Here is a 21,944-nt window from a genome sequence, read left to right as displayed (position 1 = left end):
TTTTGCCTCTTTACTAGTTCAAAAATATTTATTCTATCATTTCAATGTTTTCATGAACTCTTTTTCTGATGGGTGATCAATGTATTTTGTTTAGTTGATCCTTTCATATACATAAAAGATGCAATTCATTCTCTTGTTTTATAAATTCTGTTTACTTTAATTCTACAGAATATGCCATGCATCCTTTTTTATGAATTATATAGTTAGGAATGTTTTTCTAAACTCCATGAATGTTTGACTGGTTTATTCCTATTTCAAGGATTTGGATTTATTCAGGTAATGTGAATAGGGGAGGAGACAAAAATATAACATTGTATGATGCATACTACAAAGTGGAACTGTCACAATGACTCAAATTGGTTTTTTGTACAGGGACATTTAACTAAGTCTGACATAACTAGGGAAACAGGGCTGTGTTCACATGATACAAGCCTCTCACCCTATTATTTTTTATCTTCAAATACTTTTTCCTGCCTCTGCTGTATTCACACAATGTGCAAAAGAGGGTTGCAGAAAACACTGGGTGTAGTGAACACAACAGTAGATGAAGTGGAGATCTGGCAGATGCCCCGATCCTTTAATAAAAACAAAGTGGATAATTTGGGCCCCAAAGTAGGGTGGGAAATTCTCTTCTAAATAATTTGATGACTGCAATTGCTCTGTACCATTTTTGCCATTCCAAAATATTTGTTTACTTGCACATAGATGTCAGTGATGTCCATAACAGGGAGAAAGAATTATTAAATCTCATTTGATCAAAATCTTTCTGTGTAAAGAATAAGTTTTGAATTCAATTAGTATTTATGGCCTTTGGAATGGAAAGAAAAAAGGAAGAGTAACTAATACCTTTGTTAATTGTTCTTCCCAACTGAGGACAGTATTACTTCTAACCATAACATATACACAGCCAGTCGACTTCTTAACTCCTCACCTTGCTGAAAGCAATTGAGTGAATAACCTCAGGTGCTTATTTCTGTATTTCATGACATTGTTCAGAATTTAAAATTTTAGCCACTTACAGAGCTTAAGTAATTATTTTGAAATACATTGTAAAATTTGGCATTTGATATTTGGCATATTATTTCTAGTGCATATGTTTAGGTATTAAATAAGGTTTAACTTTTCTGAAGTCTCTCTCACCTACTGGGAACCTATGACATACCTCCTTTTGTCCACAAGATGGCGTTTAAGTCTATTCATTCAGAACTGAGCAAGCTCAGAAGTAAAGACAAAGAACCGTTTAATGGTCAACTAAATCAGATCTTTACCCTTTGCACTTTCTTAAAAAGACATTTGTAAATATTTTGTTAATTTATGTTTTATTTGTTTTGTTAATTTATGCTTTTTCTAATTTAAGTATTTTATGAAGCAGACACAGCAGCCTTTGGTTTGCTGTTTATTTCTTCAGTGTATAAACATGTACCTATATACCCAGTTTAAGTGCAAGTTTACTTTTTTAACTTTGTATTCTACCTTTCTGCTTTAGTGATTAATATGAAGACACCTAAGTAAGCATCTTGCCTTTTAGACAGAACAGATACTCTCTTTTGACAACAAAAGGCATTAAGCTTATCACAAGTAGACAATTTATAAAATCACATGTCTAAATTTCATCTTGAAGATACCTTTTTTTGCAATTATATTTGTATATTATTGTATTTTTCTAGAAATATATCACTAATTACCAATATAAACTTGAAGGATTGTTTTTCCAAATATCATTTTTTCCTAACATTAGTAATAATATTCTGAGACTGAGAATTCTGAGGTTAAGTGAGATGCTGAATTTGTTTTCATGAGTCCTCAGAATAGTTTTGCAGATTTGCTCCTTGCTCTTGTTCTGAAATATTTTCACACTTCTGTACCCCCTTAAGACACAGTGCTTCTTGCCATGATTCCCCACATTGTTTCTTAGTACATTAGAACGTTACCTGGTGTTGAGGTGTGCACTCCAATTCTATACCTCTCTTCTCACAGTGATTACCTAGGTTTCTAGGAGAAGACACAGAAAAGAATTTAACTAGTATCTTGTATGTCTATATACTTCAAGGTGACTTAGCTCATTGAATAGTATTCATATATTAGTTGGCAGGTAAAAGTGGTATTAATTACATTAAATGTGTTCAACTACTGGAAGTCTCAGGAAACAGAAGAGAAATATTTTCATTTTTATTTTCTGAAGTAGTTGGAGCTATGATCTGAACATTTCATTCAAAATATCATGTCAGAGTTAACTGATCATTTTATAAATGGAGTGAAGCACCATGTGAACACAGAGAAAATACATACAGACAAGTAGTCTCAGCACAGAAAAAAAAATCTAACTGGAAGACACTTATAAGACCAAAGCTAAGTCTAAGAAAGCCTAAATGACAAAAAAAAAAAAAAATTCAAGTTTAGATCCAATAGTGATTTGTGAATGGTGCAGCTCAAGGAAATAGCTACTTGTTTTCATGATGTGTCAGAAGTGAATACTGCTGAAGTGGGAGGTCTTACTAAACTTAGAGGGTTGTTGTAGAAGACTTCACAGAAGTGTGTGTGTTACTTGACCAGAATAAGCTTAGGAGTGTAACAATGTAACTTTTTTACATTTTATTTTGCTGTGTTATTTAAAGTTTATTTTAGGGATAAACATCTTAGCATTTTAATGTATTTAAATTCAAATTGTATTATGGCATATTTTATAACTTTATTTTTAAAATAGCATTTGGGACATATTTTCCTCCATTTTGTTTGTTCTCTATCATACCTCATCAAACCATTTAAGGTTTAATTCATTATTCTCATGTTAAGTGGAATGGCAACAGTTTCATTCTAAATCCCAAGTGGATATAATGCTTTGAGGCCTTGATTCCTAAATCTTCATTATGCATAATAAGCTTGTTGTCTATCTCAGCAATAAAGGATGTTACCCTATTCAGGGAATTCTGAGATGTAGTTATTAATGCTGTATCTACTTCTCCCCCATTCTTGTGACTGAAGCTCCACACTTCAATTCCTTTCTGTTAGGTCTCAACTTCAGTGAAGCTCCAAAAGCATTTTCATATCAAGGGTAAGCCCCACAGGCATCCAGGGAATGCTTAATTGGTCTATGGAAGGGTTCATGTTTATACCATGCTGGTAATCATAGTTTTGTTTGTCACATGAATCATTGCTTAGCTTCTAATAAATTTAAAACTTATTCTCCTGGTAACTCATAAAAAGCCTAGTCTAATGATTTCATATGAGAATTACAAGCAGAAACAACGTGATGACCTCACTGAAATCACTAGAGACTCATTGCTAAAGAAGATCCTGAGTGAGATTAAAAAAAAAAAAAAAAATCAATAATTTTTCTTAATGTAAGTTCTTAAATCATTAGGAATAAAAATATAGGCAATAAGTATTTAAATACATAGCATGTTTTTTTAACAGAAATTAATTGTATCAAAACATGCCAGGGTATGTATATGTCTATTTAGAATGGGTAACGATTTACATAGTTCTTAACTATTCTTATCTTCAGATTCTCTTATGATAAATTAACTAGGTGCTAAAGGAATATTGTCATTTCATACACAAAATTTCAACTTGGAGGCCAAAGACAAATTCAAGTAAACCTCAAAAGTAAAGTTTCTTGGAACCATTTTTTCTCATTTGTTCTCCCTCGGGTTATTCTGGACTCAAGATCAGGATGTGAAGTCACGCTAAGCAGAAAGTTAGCATTTTGTCATTTATTAAGTCTAAAAACAATTATCAGTCAGCATCCTCTTCCTTATAACAAGATCTATCAAATATGTTACACTTATTTACTCATTTTAATAGCATATGAGCATACCTATTTGCAGATGGTATTATAGTCAGCCAGTTTGGATGTAATATTTACTGAGCCATATGTATTTAATACCACCACATTCAACATCACAACTTTACTAAAAAAGACTAAGTTCACAAATGAAGAGTGTTTACCATGTGAAAAAAGGACTTGAGTTATATTTCTCAAAAACTAGTGGTTTCCTAAAAAAGAAATCTAAAATAAATGCCCATTGCCCATTTGTAAACATCAATTAATTTGCTAGTATTTTTTTAGTACTATTATATCACTACTTTTTTCCAGGCTACTAGCAAATGCTTAAAAGTAATTTTCTTGATATTTGGAATGACTTTATGTATCTCTAATAATTATCTACCTACACTGGTTTATTTTTTAACTCAGATTTTATGCCTCAGAAAAACTGTAACAGCCAAAAAAATTTAAAGAATAAATCACAGATGATCTTTTTAAGCAGGAATTTACATTAAGCTCATTTCAGGTTGCAAATAATCAAATCTCATTAATGATATTTAATAGCAATATTAATTTAGCCAGCTTGAAATATAAAGTATTTCATGTCAGAACCTAAATTGGTATGACTACTCATTCATACTCTTCTAGACAGAAGACAGCTACCAAAACTGCCAATGAATTTGTGTGCTCAGTCAGACTAGGAAGTGATTTCCATAGTTCTTACCCAAGCTGTCAGATCTTTAGGATGAAAATCATATTGTACTCACTGCCATAGAACCACTGACTAGAAATAAATAAAAAATCATTTGCTCTTGATTAACATGCCAGTTTATAACCAACTTTAATTATTTACACATTCCTCTCTTGGTAAGTGCTCTAGTTGACACTTCATCCAACTTTTAAAGATATTTCAAAGAGGATTTGGAGATTTCTATTTTGCTAGAGAGACATTCTTGGTCTAATTTAATATTTATCAGCTCTCTTTTGTGGAGAGGATTTGCTGGGCACTTTTCTTTGCAATTTATAAGTATCTTGTGTTTCTGTAAAATATTTTACTTAACTAAAATTTTTAATGGATTGTTCCTACCATTTGGAATGTGGTAGTTTTGCATAATCTATTTGTAAGTAGTTGTTTCCGATGTTACTTCTTGTGGAGCTTGCTATACAGCCTTGATATATACATATATATCAGGTTTGGAAAACAGTTGAGTGAACAATTCTTTGAAATTTTATTTTTTTAAATTTTCTTATGAATATTATAGAACTGAGAAACATATTTGATTATCTAATTTTTCTTTTGTTGTATGTGATTATGTTACTCCAGTTAAAATAAAAGCACTTTGGTGAAAAGATCATTTCTTGTACTTTTTTGATTATGTATCACAGATCCTGAAAAAGTGTATCATTTTTATAAAGATTGTTTTAGGGAACTATGACAAATACTTCTATTTCCAAAAATTACCTTCCAAACAGGAAGAAAAACCACCTTTCAGTCTGAGTAAATGATCCTGATACATACAGCCAAGTTGGAATCTGTCCCTTTAAGTACAAGTTATGCTAGAAGCATATAACTAGATGCTGTAAGGCATTCTAAATTAATTATATGATGATTAATTTGAACAAACAACTCAAAATAGGATGTTAACATTATAGGAAGTGCAGGAGAAGAGAAAAAAAAAGATATCAAAGTTCCTATTATGGATTGCACCCCTTCGACTTGAGAGAATTGAGTTCCATAAACCGAATATATATTGACTATTTTGGACTATTTATTCTATGCCTGGGACAAGTCACTCACACACACTGTAACATTCAGTGTTCATTCGGTTCATTCAGTAGTTTAAGTAGATGTTGATGAAACAACAAACCAAAATGATATGTAAATAGTAATAAGGAATGATCAAGGAATATCTTTCTGTTAAAAACACAATGCTTTTTCAAGGGAGAGAAGACTAATAGAGTAACAATGGAGGGTTTTGACACCCCACTGTCCTCAATGAATAGTTTATCCACACAGAAAATCAACAACACAACATCAGAGTTGGCCATTCTATAGAGCAAATGGACCTAACAGACAATTACAGAACCTTTCACCCAGCTACTGCAGAGTACACATTCTTCTCATCAGCCCATGGATCATTCTCCAGGATAGACCACGTATTAGGTCATGAATCAAGTCTCAACACATTTTTGAAAACTGAAATCACATCATGTTATCTTCCAGACCATAATAGTATAAAACCACAAGTCAACCAGAGGTATGGAAAGTATTCAAATGCATGACATTTGAATAACATGATCATAAAGGACCAATGGGTGGTAGAAGAAATTTAAAAGAAATTAAAGTATGCCTAGAAAATAATGAAAATTGCAACCTACCAAAATCTGTGGAATACAGCAAAGGCAGTTGGTAGAGTGCTTGCCTCACAAGCACAAGGCCCTGGATTCAATCTCCAGCACCAAAAAAGATAATAATAATCGTAATGAAATAAAAATAAGCAATCTCATTCACAAAAGCTTCCAAAAATATAAAATATTTAGGACTAAACTAAATCAAAGAAGTTAAAAGATATCTATAATAAAAAGTATAAAACTTTGATAAAAGAAACTTTAGGGGACACAAAAAAAGAAAGATAATCCATGTTCATGGATCCAAAGTCAGTATAGTTAGAATTACCAGACTTCCCAAAGCAATCCATAGAGTCTGTGCAATTCCCATCAAAATATCAATGACTTTCTTCACAGACATAGAAACACTTAAAATGCATATGGAACCACGAAAGACCCAGAAGAACTAGAAGAATCTTGAGGGGAATAAAAAACTGGAGGTATCACAATACCTGACTTCAAAATATACTACAAAGCTATAGTAAATATGATATCATAGTACTGGATTCAAAAGATATAGACCAGTGGAACACACTAGATAACCCAGAAATTAATTCCCATTCATGTAGCCAACTGATTTTTAACAAAGTGTCCAAGAATATACAGTGGAGAAGATAGTCTCTTCAGTAAATGATGCTGGAAAAATTAGATATGTGTGTGCAGAAGAATAAAAATTGATTCCTTCCTCTTACCACCTACATAAAAATCAAAATGGAGCAAAGACCTAAATGTTAATCCTGAAACTACAAAATTACTACAAGAAAACACAGGGAAAGCACTTCAAGACGTTAGTACAGGTAATTTTTCAGATAGGACCCCAAAGGCACAGGCAAAAATAAAAATTAGACAAATGAGATTATAGCAAATTAAGAAACTTCTGCACAACAAAATTTAAAATATCGACAGAATTGAGACAACTATCAAATGGGAAAAGTATTTTCAAACTATTCAATCTGACAAATTATGGTATATCCACAGTATATAAAGAACTCAAAAAAATAAACATCAAAACATCAAACAGTGCAATTTAAAAATGGGCTAGGAGCTGGGGGTGTTGCTCAGTGGTAGAGCACTTGCCCAGTATGCTTAAAGTCATGGATTTGAAATCCAGCACCACAAAAGGGGCAGATGGTGTATTAATAACTAAACATATACTTCTCAAAAGAATAAAAAAAAAAATAGCCAAGAAGTACATGAGAAAATACTCAATTTCACTAATCATCATAAAAAGGCAAGTCAAAACCAAAAGGAGCCCATCTCATTTCACTTCAGTTAGAAGGCTATCATCAAAATGACAAAATGTAACAAATACTGGCAAGGATGAGGAGAAAAGGGAATTCTTAAACACTGTTGATGGGAAATGTAAATTTGTACAACCATTATGGAAAACAGTATAGAGATTCCTCAAAAAAAGTCAACATAGAACTATCATGATCCAGCCATTCCACCACTGGGTACACATCCAAAGGAGAAAATCATTATGCCAAAAAGATACTTGCACTGCCTTTGTTTACTGCAACCTTGTTCCTAAGAACCAAAATACAAAATCAATCCAGATGTCCTTCAGCAAATGAATAAAGAAAATGTGGTATATTTAGGCAGTAAAATACTAGTGCTCCATTAAATAATGAAATCCTGTCATTTGCAGCAACATAGGTGGAACTGGAGGTAATTATGTTGTGAAGCAAGCCAGACACAGAAAGACAAACACCACATGCTCTCTCTCATTTATGGAAACTAAGGTAGGAAAAGGGAAATGGTGAGTGGTGCACAGGGACTGTGAATGACAGGAGGAAGGGGGATGGAGAGAGGCTCAATAAGGCACACCAAAACACAGTTAGAGCAGAAGAATTCTTCCGGCTCTTTGGTATGGTAGGGTAACTTTTGGTTAAAACAAAGTATATTTCTAAATAACTAGAAAAGAAGAATACAAATTTTTCAACACAAAATTTTCCACAAGAGATGGAAATGCTTATTACCTTGATTTGATTATTACACATTCAATACATGTATTTTTTAATGTACCTCATAAAATTGTGCAAATATCATGTCTCAATAAATAAAAGGAATACAGCAGTTGCTTTAGCTGAGGCATTTTGTAAAATTTAAGCAATGGTGAAATAGTCATCATTTTTATAGCAATGAAGTTCTGATTAGGAGCTAACAAACCATAGAAATGAGGGTAGTGGTTCTTAGCCTAGAGACCAAATGAGACTAGATTTAATGGAATCCATGAAATCTCTGAAATGCTATTCAAAAATGTATATGCACTACCCCAATTTTTTCTAGTGCTTTGAGCATGAAGGGATGCTGTATTTTATCGAATGCTTTTTCTGCATCTATTGAAATAATCATGTCATTCTTAACTTTTAGTCTGTTGATATGGTGAATGACATTTATTGATTCCCGGATGTTGAACCAATCTTGCATCCCTGGAATAAAACCCACTTGATCGTGGTGCACTATCTTTTTAATATATTTTTGTATGTGATTTGCTAAAATTTTGTTGAAAATTTTGCGTTGATGTTCATTAAGGATATTGGTCTGAAATTTTCTTTCCTCAAAGTGTCTCTGTCTGGTTTAGGTATTAGGGTGGATACTGGCTTCATAGAATGAGTTTGGAAGGGAAGGGAACATTCCTTAACATTGTAAAGGCCATCTACGCTAAGCCCATGGCCAATATCATTCTAAATGGTGAAAAACTGAAAGCATTCCCCCTAAAAACTGGAACAAGGCAGGGATGCCCTCTTTCAACACTTCTATTCAACATCGTTCTTGAGACTCTAGCCAGAGCAATTAGACAAACCAAAGAAATTAAAGGGATACGAATTGGAAAAGAAGAACTCAAACTATCCCTGTTCACTGGTGACATGATTATATATTTAGAGGAACCTGGAAATTCCACCAGAAAACTTTCAGAACTCATAAGTGAATTCAGTAAAGTAGCAGGTTACAAGATCAATGCTCATAAATCCAATGCATTTTTATACATAAGTGATGAATCTTCAGAAAGAGAAATTAGGAAAACTACCCCATTCACAATAGCATCGAAAAAAATAAAATACTTGAGAATCAATCTCACAAAAGAGGTGAAAGACCTCTACAATGAGAACTACAGAACACTAAAGAAAGAAATTAAAGAAAACCTTAGAAGATGGAAAGATCTCCCATGTTCTTGGATAGGCAGAATTAATATTGTCAAAATGGCCATACTACCAAAAGTGCTATACAGATTCAATGCAATTCCAATTAAAATCCCAATGATGTACTTCACAGAAATAGAGCAAACAATTATGAAATTCATCTGGAAGAACAAGAAACCCAGAATAGCTAAAGCAATCCTCAGTAGAAAGAGCGAAGCAGGGGGTATCGCAATACCAGATCTTCAACTCTATTACAAAGCAATAGTAACAAAAACGGCATGGTATTGGTACCAAAATAGAAGGGTAGATCAATGGTACAGAATAGAGGACATGGACACAAACCCAAATAAATACAATTTTCTCATACTAGACAAAGGTGCCAAAAATACGCAATGGAGAAAAGATAGCCTCCTCAACAAATGGTGCTGGGAAAACTGGAAAACCATATGCAACAGAATGAAATTAAACCCCTATCTCTCACCCTGCACAAAACTCAACTCAAAATGGAATCAGACCTCGGAATCAGACCAGAGACCCTGCATCTTATAGAAGAAAAAGTAGGTGCAAACCTTTAACTTGTTGGCTTAGGATCAGACTTCCTTAACAGGACTCCCATAGCACAAGAAATAAAAGCAAGAATCAACAACTGGGATAGATTCAAACTAAAAAGCTTTCTCTCAGCAAAGGAAACTATCAGTAATGTGAAGAGAGAGCCTACAGAGTGGGAGAATATCTTTGCCACTCATACTTCAGATAGAGCACTAATTTCCAGAATCTATAAAGAACTCAAAAAACTCTACACCAGGAATACAAATAATCCAATCAACAAATGGGCTAAGGAAATGAACAGACACTTCACAGAAGAAGATGTACAAGCAAACAACAGATATATGAAAAAATGTTCAACATCTCTAGTAATAAGAGAAATGCAAATCAAAACTACCCTAAGATTTCATCGCCCAATTAGAATGGCGATTATCAAGAACATAAGCAACAATAGGTGTTGGCGAGGATGTGGGGAAAAAGGTACACTCATACCTTGTTGGTGGGGTTGCAAATTAGTGCAGCCACTCTGGAAAGCAGTATGGAGATTCCTCAGAAAGCTTGGAATGGAACCACCATTTGACCCAGCTATCCCACTCCTTGGCCTATACCCAAAGGACTTAAAATCAGCATACTATAGAGATACAGCCACTTCAATGTTCATAGCTGCTCAATTCACCATAGCCAGATTGTGGAACCAACCTAGATGCCCTTCAGTTGATGAATGGATAAAGAAACTGTGGCATATATATACAATGGAATATTACTCCACCATGAAGAATGATAAAATTATGGCATTTGCAGGCAAATGGATGAAATTGGAGAATATCATGCGAAGTGAGATAAGCCAATCTCAAAAAACTAAAGGACGAATGCTCTCACTGATAAGCGGATGAGGACATATAATGGGGGGTAGGAGGGGTTAGTGTTAGGGTTAGGGTTAGGTTTAGGGTTAGGGATAAGGAGGATGGTAAGAATGGAGGAAGGAAGGACTGTATAGAGGGAAAAGAGGGGTGGGAGGGGAGGGAGGGGTGGGGGGGAAGGGAAAAATAACAATGAATCAAACAACATTGCCCTATGTAAATTTGATTTTTAATTAAAAAAAAAATACACAAATGAGTAAGAAAATTTCCCTACTACTGAGAAGAAAAGGTTTCTAGGTCACAGTCATGTCTTCTCATGTACTATCATTTTTATAGACAATGACTTTATATTGTTTTATGGACACTTATTGTTTTGTTCATATTGGCTTATGTGTTTTCAAAACATGTCATTTTCTCTCAGTAAAAGATGACCCAAACCAGTAGTAGTTCCATGTTTGTAAATTTAAACATCTGAATTCCACAGATAGGTTTAAGAAAATAGTCATTTTATCATAGTTTTGTTAACCTTGCAAACCGTACTTTATATAAAAAGTGAAAAATTATTGGAATCAGACTGTTTAAAAAAAAATGTATATGCATGTGCATTTGTGTGGGGGAAGCCATCCATGACTGGTATGAGACCAGGGCAAAGTTAGAGCCATTAACTAGGAATGCCTGGCTTCAGGAATTTAAGTCAGATATCCACTCTTCGAGAATGCTGAGTCATGTGGTATCCTGCGTTAGCTCACCACTCAGGTTTGAGTACAAGCATGGAGATGGGAGTGACCCGCTAGAGCCAAATGGCCTGCTTACCCTCGCCCCTATCTTGTTTTTCTTAAAGAAGCTTCTACCAGTTCTTTTTGATCTGTACCTATATAAATAAAGCAAGCAGGGGCACCTTTGTTACAGCCAGACCCTTCTGGATGGCTCAACTGGTCACACCCTGCTCTTAAGTTATTCTTGTCTTTTGTCTTAATTTCTGATATATAAATTTCAAGCTTTTATTTTACAGCCAGCCCATCCCTCTGATGGGAACCCTTTTCCTTGACCACGTGGGATGTGAGCAAGATCTGTGCATTTTGTGATGTGGGGGATCAGTTTTCCTGAGAATTTCTAAAAAGTCCTTGAAGCTCTCCCCCCACCACACACATACCCTAAAACACACACACACACACACACACACACCATCTGTCACAGGATAACACCCTCTGTGGAACCTTAAGGGATCTTAAAATGTCTCTGTATAGAAAGAAAGCACAAATGTTATACACATAAGCCTGTAGAAATACCAGTAATTTAAAATTTTAATAAGCTCAGTAACTTCACTGAATATGATTATAAGAAAACATACAAGAGATTAAGATACCATCTTTATTTCTTCTTTGGTACAAGCAGAAATGTTACCTCAAATCTTTGAAATAAATAATTTGATCAATAAAACTAATGTCAGGGTATTAAAATTCCTTTGTTTTCATACAGAAGAACCCCACGATGAGTTTGGGGTACAGTACATACAGTCCAAAAAAAAGACTGAAGATGAAAATCAGTTTAAGATGTAAGGAAATGATTCCCTGTGACAGCCCTTTCTTGTACTATCAAGGGAGCACATTGATGGGGATTTTAAGCACCAATTCTATTGAATGTAGTGGGGTTTCTTCATAACTAGTCTAGTAATCCGCTATACAGCTTAATCAGTAATTGGGGAACTAAGTAAATGAAATAACTAATACAACTGAGGTAAACCAAACAGTTGTTTCTGTTTATTGGCACAGTGGCCCACATATATCACTTACGTATACCACACTACAGGTCAAGAACCTGGGAAGAGGATTGTAAATTTATTTAAATAGAATTTAAATTTAATTTTTTTCATCTTTTACTGATGACTCTCCTACCTTCCCTCCAAGGGAAAGGGAAAACAACTTATTGAATAGCACCATTGTTCTAAATCTGATTGACAAGCAGGACTTCTGCATCTTGTTGAAGGTACTATATTATCCTCCAAGGTGGTGGTGGTGTTTCTCCTCCAAACTCTTTCACCAGACAAGATTTACACAGACAGCCAAGTAGCACCAAGTCTTTCACTGATCAGGTCCTTTGCTAAATGCCCGCTGACCAGCCTGCAGGGTGCAGGAGGCTGGCTCACAGAAACCAGGAGGGCCAGGAGGTCCTGGGGGGCCAGGCACACCGGGAATTCCTGCCACCCCTGGAGGCCCTGGCTCACCATCCCGGCCATTTCTCCCATAGCTGGCAGGGCCTGGGTCACCTGAAACACAAAAGATTGCACATGTGAACAGGAGAATCCTAGTGGAAGGCACTAGACACGGCCCAGTGGTGCACAGGTAAGAGTTTAACAAATGATTTAGGAAATTATGGATAATGAATGATGAAGAAATTGCTTTACTGGACTTGGGTTTCACAGAAATTAAAAGAAAGAAACCTCAACACATGGAACCCACATTCCATCAGCAGAGCTGCCCTGTCCAACATTGTATCCTCCAGCCATGTGTGTCCACAGCACCCTGAAATGTGCCCAAACTGAGATGAACTGCCAGAACAAAACACACCTTGATTTTAAGACTGTGTGAAAAAAACTGTAAAATATCTAATTAATAATTTTATATTTATTATATAATAAAATTATAATATCTTGCACCATGAGTTAAATAAACTATACAGCTAATCCTTAATTTACAATGGGATTATGTTGAAAATGCACTAATCCCCCAAGCATCATAGCTTAGCCACATAGTACACTGTAGAGTACCAGTTGCTTCCCCTCCTCATCACGTGGCTGGCTGGGAGCTGCTTCTCCCTGCCCCTCCCCAGCATCAGGAGAAAGGATTATACCACATATCACTACCCCAGGAAAAGTCAAAATTTCAACTTTGAAATTTCTACTGAATGTGTATGACTTTCGCACCATCATAAAGTCAAATACAACCATCTTAAGTCAGTGACCATCAGTATTATTAAAATCAATGTCACCTGATCCTTTTTTACCTTTTCCATGTAATTTCTATTTAAAATCACAATAGGTCAGGCCTCTGTGGGGCTCACATTGTATCTCCCTTGAAGAGAGCTATGGTAGCAGGTGTCCCTCATTCCTCACAGGTGATCAGTATCCAGACAGGGGGAAGCAGAGGTCAGTGGTTAAAAACACAGGCTTTTGGAGACAAATGGCTTTAAGTTCTAGCTCTGTCATTTAATAGAAGGCCATGAACAAGTCCCTAATCTCCCTGTCTCTTCCTTCTAAGGTGGGATAACACCTTCCTTATAATTTAATTCCATGACTGAAAGAATCTGTTACATAGGGACTGCTATGATAATCAAGATATTATTAACATCTTTTAGAAGACTGGGCCAGGCACCCTACAAAAGTCCAGGGTACTTTTCTCATCTGCCTACCCCAACATGAACATAGCAAGTTCTCTGGAGACTTTTCTTCCTTTTGTCATATTCAAAAGTGATATAGGCCTCACTCCTTGGCCATGACACCCTATAACAAGGAGAAATTTCTGTTGAATATTTCTCCCATTATACCAGTGGTGCTTTCATCCTGATACTGTAAAGGCAGTGATAAGAAATCAAGGTAAAATGAACTGCATGTGCCCTGATAATACAGTAATGTAGAGATTTTCATTGCATCTCAGCCTTCTTAACTTGGCCATTCTGCCAAAAAGCAGTAGGACAAATCCACACATTCAATTACATATTTGCTTAGGTTTAGTTACTTTCCTTCTTTGTCAGTGGTTTTCACTTTTGTTTCTATTTTAATGGTCTTATTACATGTCTTTTGTTGGATTTATTGTAATAGCCCAGTCTTGTTAAAGGGTCTTGTTTTATGCATTTATTGTACATATTACATCTCATTATTCTTCACATGCTTACAGGTAGACCTACACAAAGGAATGACATAGGGCAAAAACATTAAAATTTTTTAAGGAAGAATAAGTATCTTCAAATTTATGCATCTCAAGACTGCAGTTAAGTAGAGGTATAAGTTATTCCCCCTCATTTATCCCATAAGATTTATTCCCACTATATTATATTGTGATGAAGCAGATGATGGTGTGTTTTCCACTAATGGGAGAAATCCACTCCCTAAACCACCACTTCAATCAATAAGGCTGTTGCAACTGTGCTTTTATCTCAGAGCCTGTTCAGACCCCCTGACACTTGAGGTAGTTAAAGGTTAAGTTCATTTTTTTAAGGTTGAAAAGATAGACCAGATATAACTAATTATAAAAGGTGGCTTTCATGCACTTTATCAGTAGGAATGTCCCCATTGCGACATATCAGCTCTGCCTTAACAAATCAAATCAAGATTAAGAGTAGAAAATAACCTTGCCCAAAGAAGAGGTTGAAAACCATGGGTCAAATCTTATTTCTCTAAATGGTTTTATTAGAACACAGCCATAGTCACTTGTTTACATAGTGTCTGTGGCTACTTTTGCATTATAAGGCAAACTGGAGTCACTGCAACAGAGACAACCTGGCACTCAAAGACAAAAAATATTTCTTTACAGAAAAGTTTGCTCATATCTAATGTCATAAAGAAATTAGTGTTGATTAAGAAATCCCCAACTGTATTTATTAGAAGAAAAGTTACAGTACAAGTGTAATAAAAAATGGCTACTAATAGTCCACATCAGTACTGGGGAGACAAGCAGGAGAATAAGGCGCTTGGTGAACTGGGAAGTGGATGCTGGCAGCAGCTATGATGCAGCTAACAGCTGCCATTGAGAAATGGGAGCCAGTGTTGCCAGAACTTTGATGATTTTCAACAGAAGTCAGGAAGCTAAGTTTTGAAATAAAGAGTTGTCAATTTCTAACTATTAGCAACTAATTCAAAATTTTATTAACCACTTGTAGAACCAGCCCCCTGCCTAAAACCTTAAATTGAATATATGAGAATAAATTCCCTTCAAACATTAAAAAATAGGAGGAAGCCAGGTGCACACGTCTGTAATCTCAGCGACATGGAAGGCTGAGGTGGGGGAATTTGAGGTCAGCCTCAGCAACTGGTGAGGCCCTATGCAACTTAATGTGACCCTGTCTCAAAACAAAAAACAAAAAGGACTGGGGATGTGACTCAGGGGTTAAGCACCCCTGCCTTCAACCCCCAGTGTCAAAAAAGAAACAAAAAAAGACAAAAGGAAACCTGTTTAGATTTTCACATTTACTTTCTTCAGGAGAAGTTTTTTTAACATGCTGAGTTTATACCAAAGTCCTGTTCATCCTTTGAGGAAAAGGTTGAGGAAGCCATCCTATCTACCTCTGATTCTGCCTTTGGAAATGCAGCAGTTTACCCTTTGGAGCTCTGGATGATGTTATCATCACCACTTCATAACAAGCCCCTTTCGCATGACATGCACTCATCACTGATCTCATTTTCCACAAGTGGAAACTGAATTAAGAAGGTTAAAAACTGCCCAAAGGTACATAATTAAAGAAGTAGGAGTTAGAAAAAGTGCTCTTAAAACTACTCTACAAAACTCTATTTCCATACCTATTGATAGTTGCTAACTCTGTAAAGGGTGTGTGTGTGTGTTGTTGTTGTTGATGTTGCTGTTGTTTAATTCATTGGGTCTTGTTTGACTAGGAAATAGAGGCACAACAGCCAAGAGTCAGGACTGATTCTTAGAGACCACCACCATAAGAAACTCAAGGTCTTTTAATGAGGTTTTATCCTGTAAAAATGCCAGAAGTGGGGGGAAAACCCCAGCCTTAACATAACAGATTGTCAGTTTCTGGTGAGCCCTGACCTAAGGCACTTACTCTCAAGGAAGCTCTAAATGTCTTGTGGGCTTGCTTCATTCGGGGTGATACCATGTCACAGTCCAAGGCATTCAAGAAGTGGAACTGTTCACAAATTGGCATAAATGTTCAGTTCGGCAGCTTGTTAAAGAATATGCTTACGGTACTTTGCATCCCTTAAGAAGAGAAAGCATGGATCTGAAATGCTCTCTTTTTACTTTGCCTGCCTCACAGGTGTGTTAGCCACACTTAATGCCTAATGATTCTGAAATCTCAAGGACCTATAAAAATGTCCTTGCCAGACATTTCATGATTTTTTAAAAATTATGTGTGTCATACTCTCTGTGAACACTAGAGGGTAGCCATGTTACATTGATGGAGGTCAACCAGCTGGGAAGCCTGGACCAGTTTGAAAGAGGCAGCCTAGTAGGGGATAAAAGCTATGGAATGAAAAGGACTGTGTGCAGGCAAACAAACAAAAAAACACTTCAATTCATTTTCAGCATTAAACTGGGTACCTTATGATTAATATGCTGATTATTTTAACTTTCTACATGTGCTATAATGTTCTATTTCTTACTCTGAGTCTACTTTCTGGTAGTACAAAGCAGTATGTTTACAGAATTGGTGGAAATTGGTTTACAGAAAAACCCAAAATCATCTAAAATGATTGCGGAAATCACTGGAAATAGAATGAATGGCCACTACAAAGCAAAAGACTAAACGGAGTGTTTTTTTAATTAAACATTCACAAGCAATGCTTACCTCACTACAGACTTTTCACAAAAAAAACTGAACAGTCTTGTAGACTTGTAGTGTGGTCCAGCACAAGGCCAAGTAGAAACTGCTCATTCAAGATGAGAAAAACATCTCAGTTCACAATTACCTGGTAATTCACTTCCTGGTATGCACATAGATGAGGTTCATCATTTAATTTATTCCTTTCCCCAGTGAGTTTGAATTCTCAAAGAAATCAAAATCTATTCTTAAATATTTTTCTTAAAATCATCAGAGTGCAAAGAAAGAAGGCAAGTTCAGTGGTAGTAGGCACAGAGAGTGTCTCTTATTGAGACAACACAACCAAGCATTAACATTAACTGGGCTCTAGCAAGAAACTGAAGGGTGGGGGATCTAATGGCCCAGGGATTGCAGACAAGAAAGGAGAGGATAGGAAGGAAGACACTAAGTGTCAGGAACATACCCAAGTCACGTAGCCAGGGAGGCAAAGACAAACTAATCATGTTGTTGGACTGTCAGACCATCATTTTGTTCAGTCCCTATTTCCTTAAGTATAAAAAGAGGAGTGACAACAATGGTAACAACTAGATTTGCAGAGTGTGCCTTGTGCCATCACTGTTCTAAGAACGTTACATGTTTTGTCACGTCCGTGTGTCCTCCTAAATAGCTCTGTGAGGACTGTGCCTATGACTCCTATTTTGCAGAGAACAAAATTGAAGCACTAAGAGGTAAAGTCACCAGAAGTAAGTGAAAGAGCAGAGCAGACACCTGGTGAGCTGGCTCCAGAGCCACCTTCTTAGATTCCTGCCCTGCATACTTCAGACTGTGAGAAACAAACCATATGGCAAATGGGTATTTTTAAACAACAAAGCACTGTAGCCAAAATGATAGTAGAGGTCTCCCCCATTTGAATAGTGGCTGAGGAGCAACCCCTTTACCCCACCAGTCAGACTCTGCCCCTCCACGGTGGGTGGTTTACTGCACGGGGAAATATGCCCCCCTGGTGGCGTTCTGAGGCAGTGCAGTACAGAGCTGGTGTTCTTAGATCTTCAATTTTTAAAGTTAAAATATGGTTTGCCAACACATTTTTTGAAAGTAGGAATCACTAGAAATCAAAATATATTTTCAATAAAGGAAAATCTTACTAGTGAAAGCCATTTTTAAAGAACTTTTAAGTGTTTGATTAACAAAAATGGGAGAAGAAATCATTAGAGGATCCTATAAATTCATAGATAATTAAGGAAGTTTTGATAAAGATATTTAACCAGCTTTGAACCCATCTATCACTATCACCAGTACAGGACAATAGCATTCTTAGTAAATGCTATTTCCTTTTTCTCCCTTCTAAACATCTGTTAATGAATCCAGACTTTTCCTCATATTAAAATTTTTCCTTGATTCTATTTATCTCCAATCAGATTTTCTTTCCTTGTCTGATCATTAAAGCTTCCTTTTCCAATCATGAAATATATTAAGTTGTGAATATATCTTGACAGGTGCATGAGTCACAGTTTTAGAAAAGCAGTGTTTGAGCTATCTCCAAATGTATTCATATTTTTTTTAAAAAATTTAATAAGAAAGCAATCCCCAGGAGCAATGAAATAGATAATTGGAAAGCAATGATGTTTTTTGGCTACAATTATAGCCATGATTAAGTATGTAAGCCTCTGGCAGAATTATAAAATGGTGATTTCTTTTCCTAAATTTCCCTAAACCAAGTTTTCCAAATCCATTATGGAAGCAAGCACCACTTCACTTTTTTTCCTGTGCAACCCCTCTCACCTCTACAACAACAGACAGGTGGGGTGTGGGAGCCTCCCTCAGCCATTGCCTTAGCTGGAAGAAGAGAGGTTTCTGGGAGCCTGCACATCAGTCCTGGTCTTGAACTAAACTGCCTTTCAGCTCTGCTATGCTGCAGCTATGGTTGAGTGTGCAAGTCATTTCCCAGTGGATGAGTCAGTTCCAGCCAAGACCCTGGCAAAACAGAGCAGTCAGTGTATAAAAAGAACACAGGATGCTCAGTAAGAAAACCAGTCTTCTCACACACAGACTGCTCTGTTGCCTCAGTCCCTGCAGCTGAGATATGTGGCTTACGTGTGGCTCTTTGTGGTGATGGGTAGGAATGTGTGGGCTTATTTTTAAGGAGATCAAGGGGGATATATGGATGTTTGGAGGTCTGGATGTTTGAAAGGGGAGCTTTTAAAATAAAATTTCGGTTATTTCCTATAAAACAAGAATAAATAAAAATTTGAAATAATTTTCCAAATGCTCTACTTTTTAGATTTAAAAATAGGGGCTAAGGGAATAGCTCAGTGGTAGAGGGCTTGCCCACCATATGCCAGGCCCTGAGTTTGATTCCCACCACACACACACACACACACACACACACACACACATATATATATACACACACATACAATAATAATAATAATTTTTAAAACTATCATCTGAGCTACAGATGGATAGGATTTTATTTATTCAGATTTTTATAATGAGTGGATTATGGCTGGACCTTGACATTATTTTTCTTGAAGCATCTGTTTAAGAAATAAATATTTCAAGTCCTGACATCTATTTTCTCACAAAGAATACAGACATAACTTATAGATCATTTAACTGTTCATTAAAACTGATCTTGAAAAATCTATACTAGCCATCATAATCACTTGATATGCTTAATTGGTCAAGCAGCAAATTTTTTATTTCAGTTCAGAGTGCACACTTGTGACCAATTTTCCCACCTCACCTTGCCACACAACTCACTTACCTGGGAGACCTGTAGCTCCAGGCAAACCTTTGGGGCCTCTTCCTGGAGGGCCACGCTCCCCCTTTTCTCCCAAGTCACCTGCATTTCATTAAAGAAATATTATTCTTATATGTTTCCATAAAAATAAACTTCTATATTTTAAACTTCAAGCAAAGCCAAAATTCAGAAGCCAAAATGTCACAAAGTTACAATAAACTAGGTTGTGGTATTTGGAGCAAGGCGAAATGCAAGTCCATCATATTAACAGATCTAAAGGGAAAATATCAAATGATCTTATGCATAGATATTGCAATAATATTTCACAAAATTTAACATGCATTCTTGGTAAAACATTCAATAAATTAAGAATCAGTTGCTACTTCCTTAACATGAAAAGATACACCAGTCTCCACCCAAAAGTCGGCACAATGCTTCCTGGGAAACATAGGAGGCAGCTCCAGGGGAATCAGAAGAGCAAGGAAGCTCACCTATCACTGCTACAAATCACTTCATCTGACGAGTTATAATCATCCCTATTTTCATGGGATATGAGTATATATTTTAAGTTCTAGAAAATCAACTCAAAAACTACTACAAACAGTAAAAGAATTCAGTAAAATGAAAAGGACTAAAATTATAATATTGAAATCAGTCATTTTCACATCTACAAACAACCAGTTATAAGACATGAATAAAAGGATACCATTTCTAATAGCAATTGAAATATTAAATAGCTAGAAATAAACTGAATCAGAAATATGCAAGTCCAATAATGAAAAACATTGAGCACTACTGAAGGATACACAGGAAGATCTACAAAGTGTTCTTAAATGGAGTGACATCATGGTAAAGCACTGTCAGTCCTCCCTGAATTTTCTCAGGATCCCAATAAAAATACAAATGCATGTTTTTAGACAGAGAAGGTGATTCTAAAGTTTGTGTTGAAAAATACACATAAGCCAGATTAGCCACAAACCACAAAGAAAAGCAACACAAAGGGAATTAATCCTACCAAATATTAAACCAATGGAAATAAACAGATCAGTGAAGCAGAATAGAAAGTCCAAACACATAAGGGAATTTGCTTTATAATAAAGGTGGCATCTTAAAATGGGGGAAAGTTGAACAATTCAAGTCAATAAATAGTGTTGGGCAAAGTGGGTGCTCAACTGGAAAAAAAAAAGTTACATCTATACCTCTGTATCTCACACCATACTCCAAGCTAAATTACAAATAGATCAAATATTTAAGAACCAGAAGAAAAAAGGGAGAATTATAACTTCAAATTTGAGTTGGGCTTTCTACTATGATTCAAAATGTGAAGAGTCCCTAAAAATCAATACAAAAAAGTCAATAACACATTTTTAAAATGAGCATCAGGTGTGGTAGTGCACGCCTGTAATCCCAGTGGCTCGGGAGGCTGAGGCATAGGATCGCAAGTTCAAAGCCAGCCTCAGCAATTCAGAGAAACCCTCAGCAACTTAGATACCGTGTCTCAAAACAAAAAATAAAAAGGGCTAGGGATGAGGCTCAGTGATTAAGCAACCCTGTGTTCAATCCCTGGAACCAAAAAAAAAAAAAAAAAAAAAATGTGAGCAAAATATATGAGTAGGTTGGTCATTAATAGGACACAAAAATGACTCCTAGATGTATGAAAAAGTTCCTGAATTTGCTCTCAAATGCAAATTTTAAAAACAAAGATGCTATTTTTAATGAAAAAGATCAACAAAAGTTCCAAAGTTAAACATATTTAGCACATCTATAGAAAAATACAGTATCGTACATCACTGATGAGAGTATAAATGGGTGCAGTCTCCTTGGAGGGCAATTTGATGATAACTATTGAAATTACAAATGGAAGTTCCATTTTAACCAGCAATTCTCCTTATAAAAATTAATCCTAGAAATAGTGACAGAATTAGAGGTAGAGATAGAAGGTATGTCGATATTATGTACAAAAAGGAAATATGTACACTGTTGTTCATTGCAACCTTGCT

General features: G+C 35.8%; 1 protein-coding gene across 2 annotated transcripts in view; it reads right to left on the bottom strand.

Annotated features, from left to right (window-relative positions):
* Positions 1-11,868: 11,868 nt before the first annotated feature.
* Positions 11,869-21,944, bottom strand: part of COL9A1 (collagen type IX alpha 1 chain) — a 143,559-nt gene continuing 133,483 nt past the window's right edge. For both annotated transcript variants that reach the window (XM_079146528.1, XM_079146527.1), the window contains 2 exons: positions 19,969-20,046; positions 11,869-12,969 (listed from right to left, as the gene is read on the bottom strand). In XM_079146528.1, the coding sequence (XP_079002654.1) occupies positions 12,785-12,969; positions 19,969-20,046 (263 nt within the window). In that variant the 3' untranslated portion in view covers positions 11,869-12,784. The remainder of the gene's footprint in view (positions 12,970-19,968; positions 20,047-21,944) is intronic.

Source organism: Sciurus vulgaris, assembly GCF_902686455.1.
Source record: "Sciurus vulgaris genome assembly, chromosome: 7".
Taxonomy (NCBI): domain Eukaryota; kingdom Metazoa; phylum Chordata; class Mammalia; order Rodentia; family Sciuridae; genus Sciurus; species Sciurus vulgaris.
Note: the sequence above shows the minus strand (reverse complement) of the source record. Positions and strands in the feature narration are given on the sequence as shown.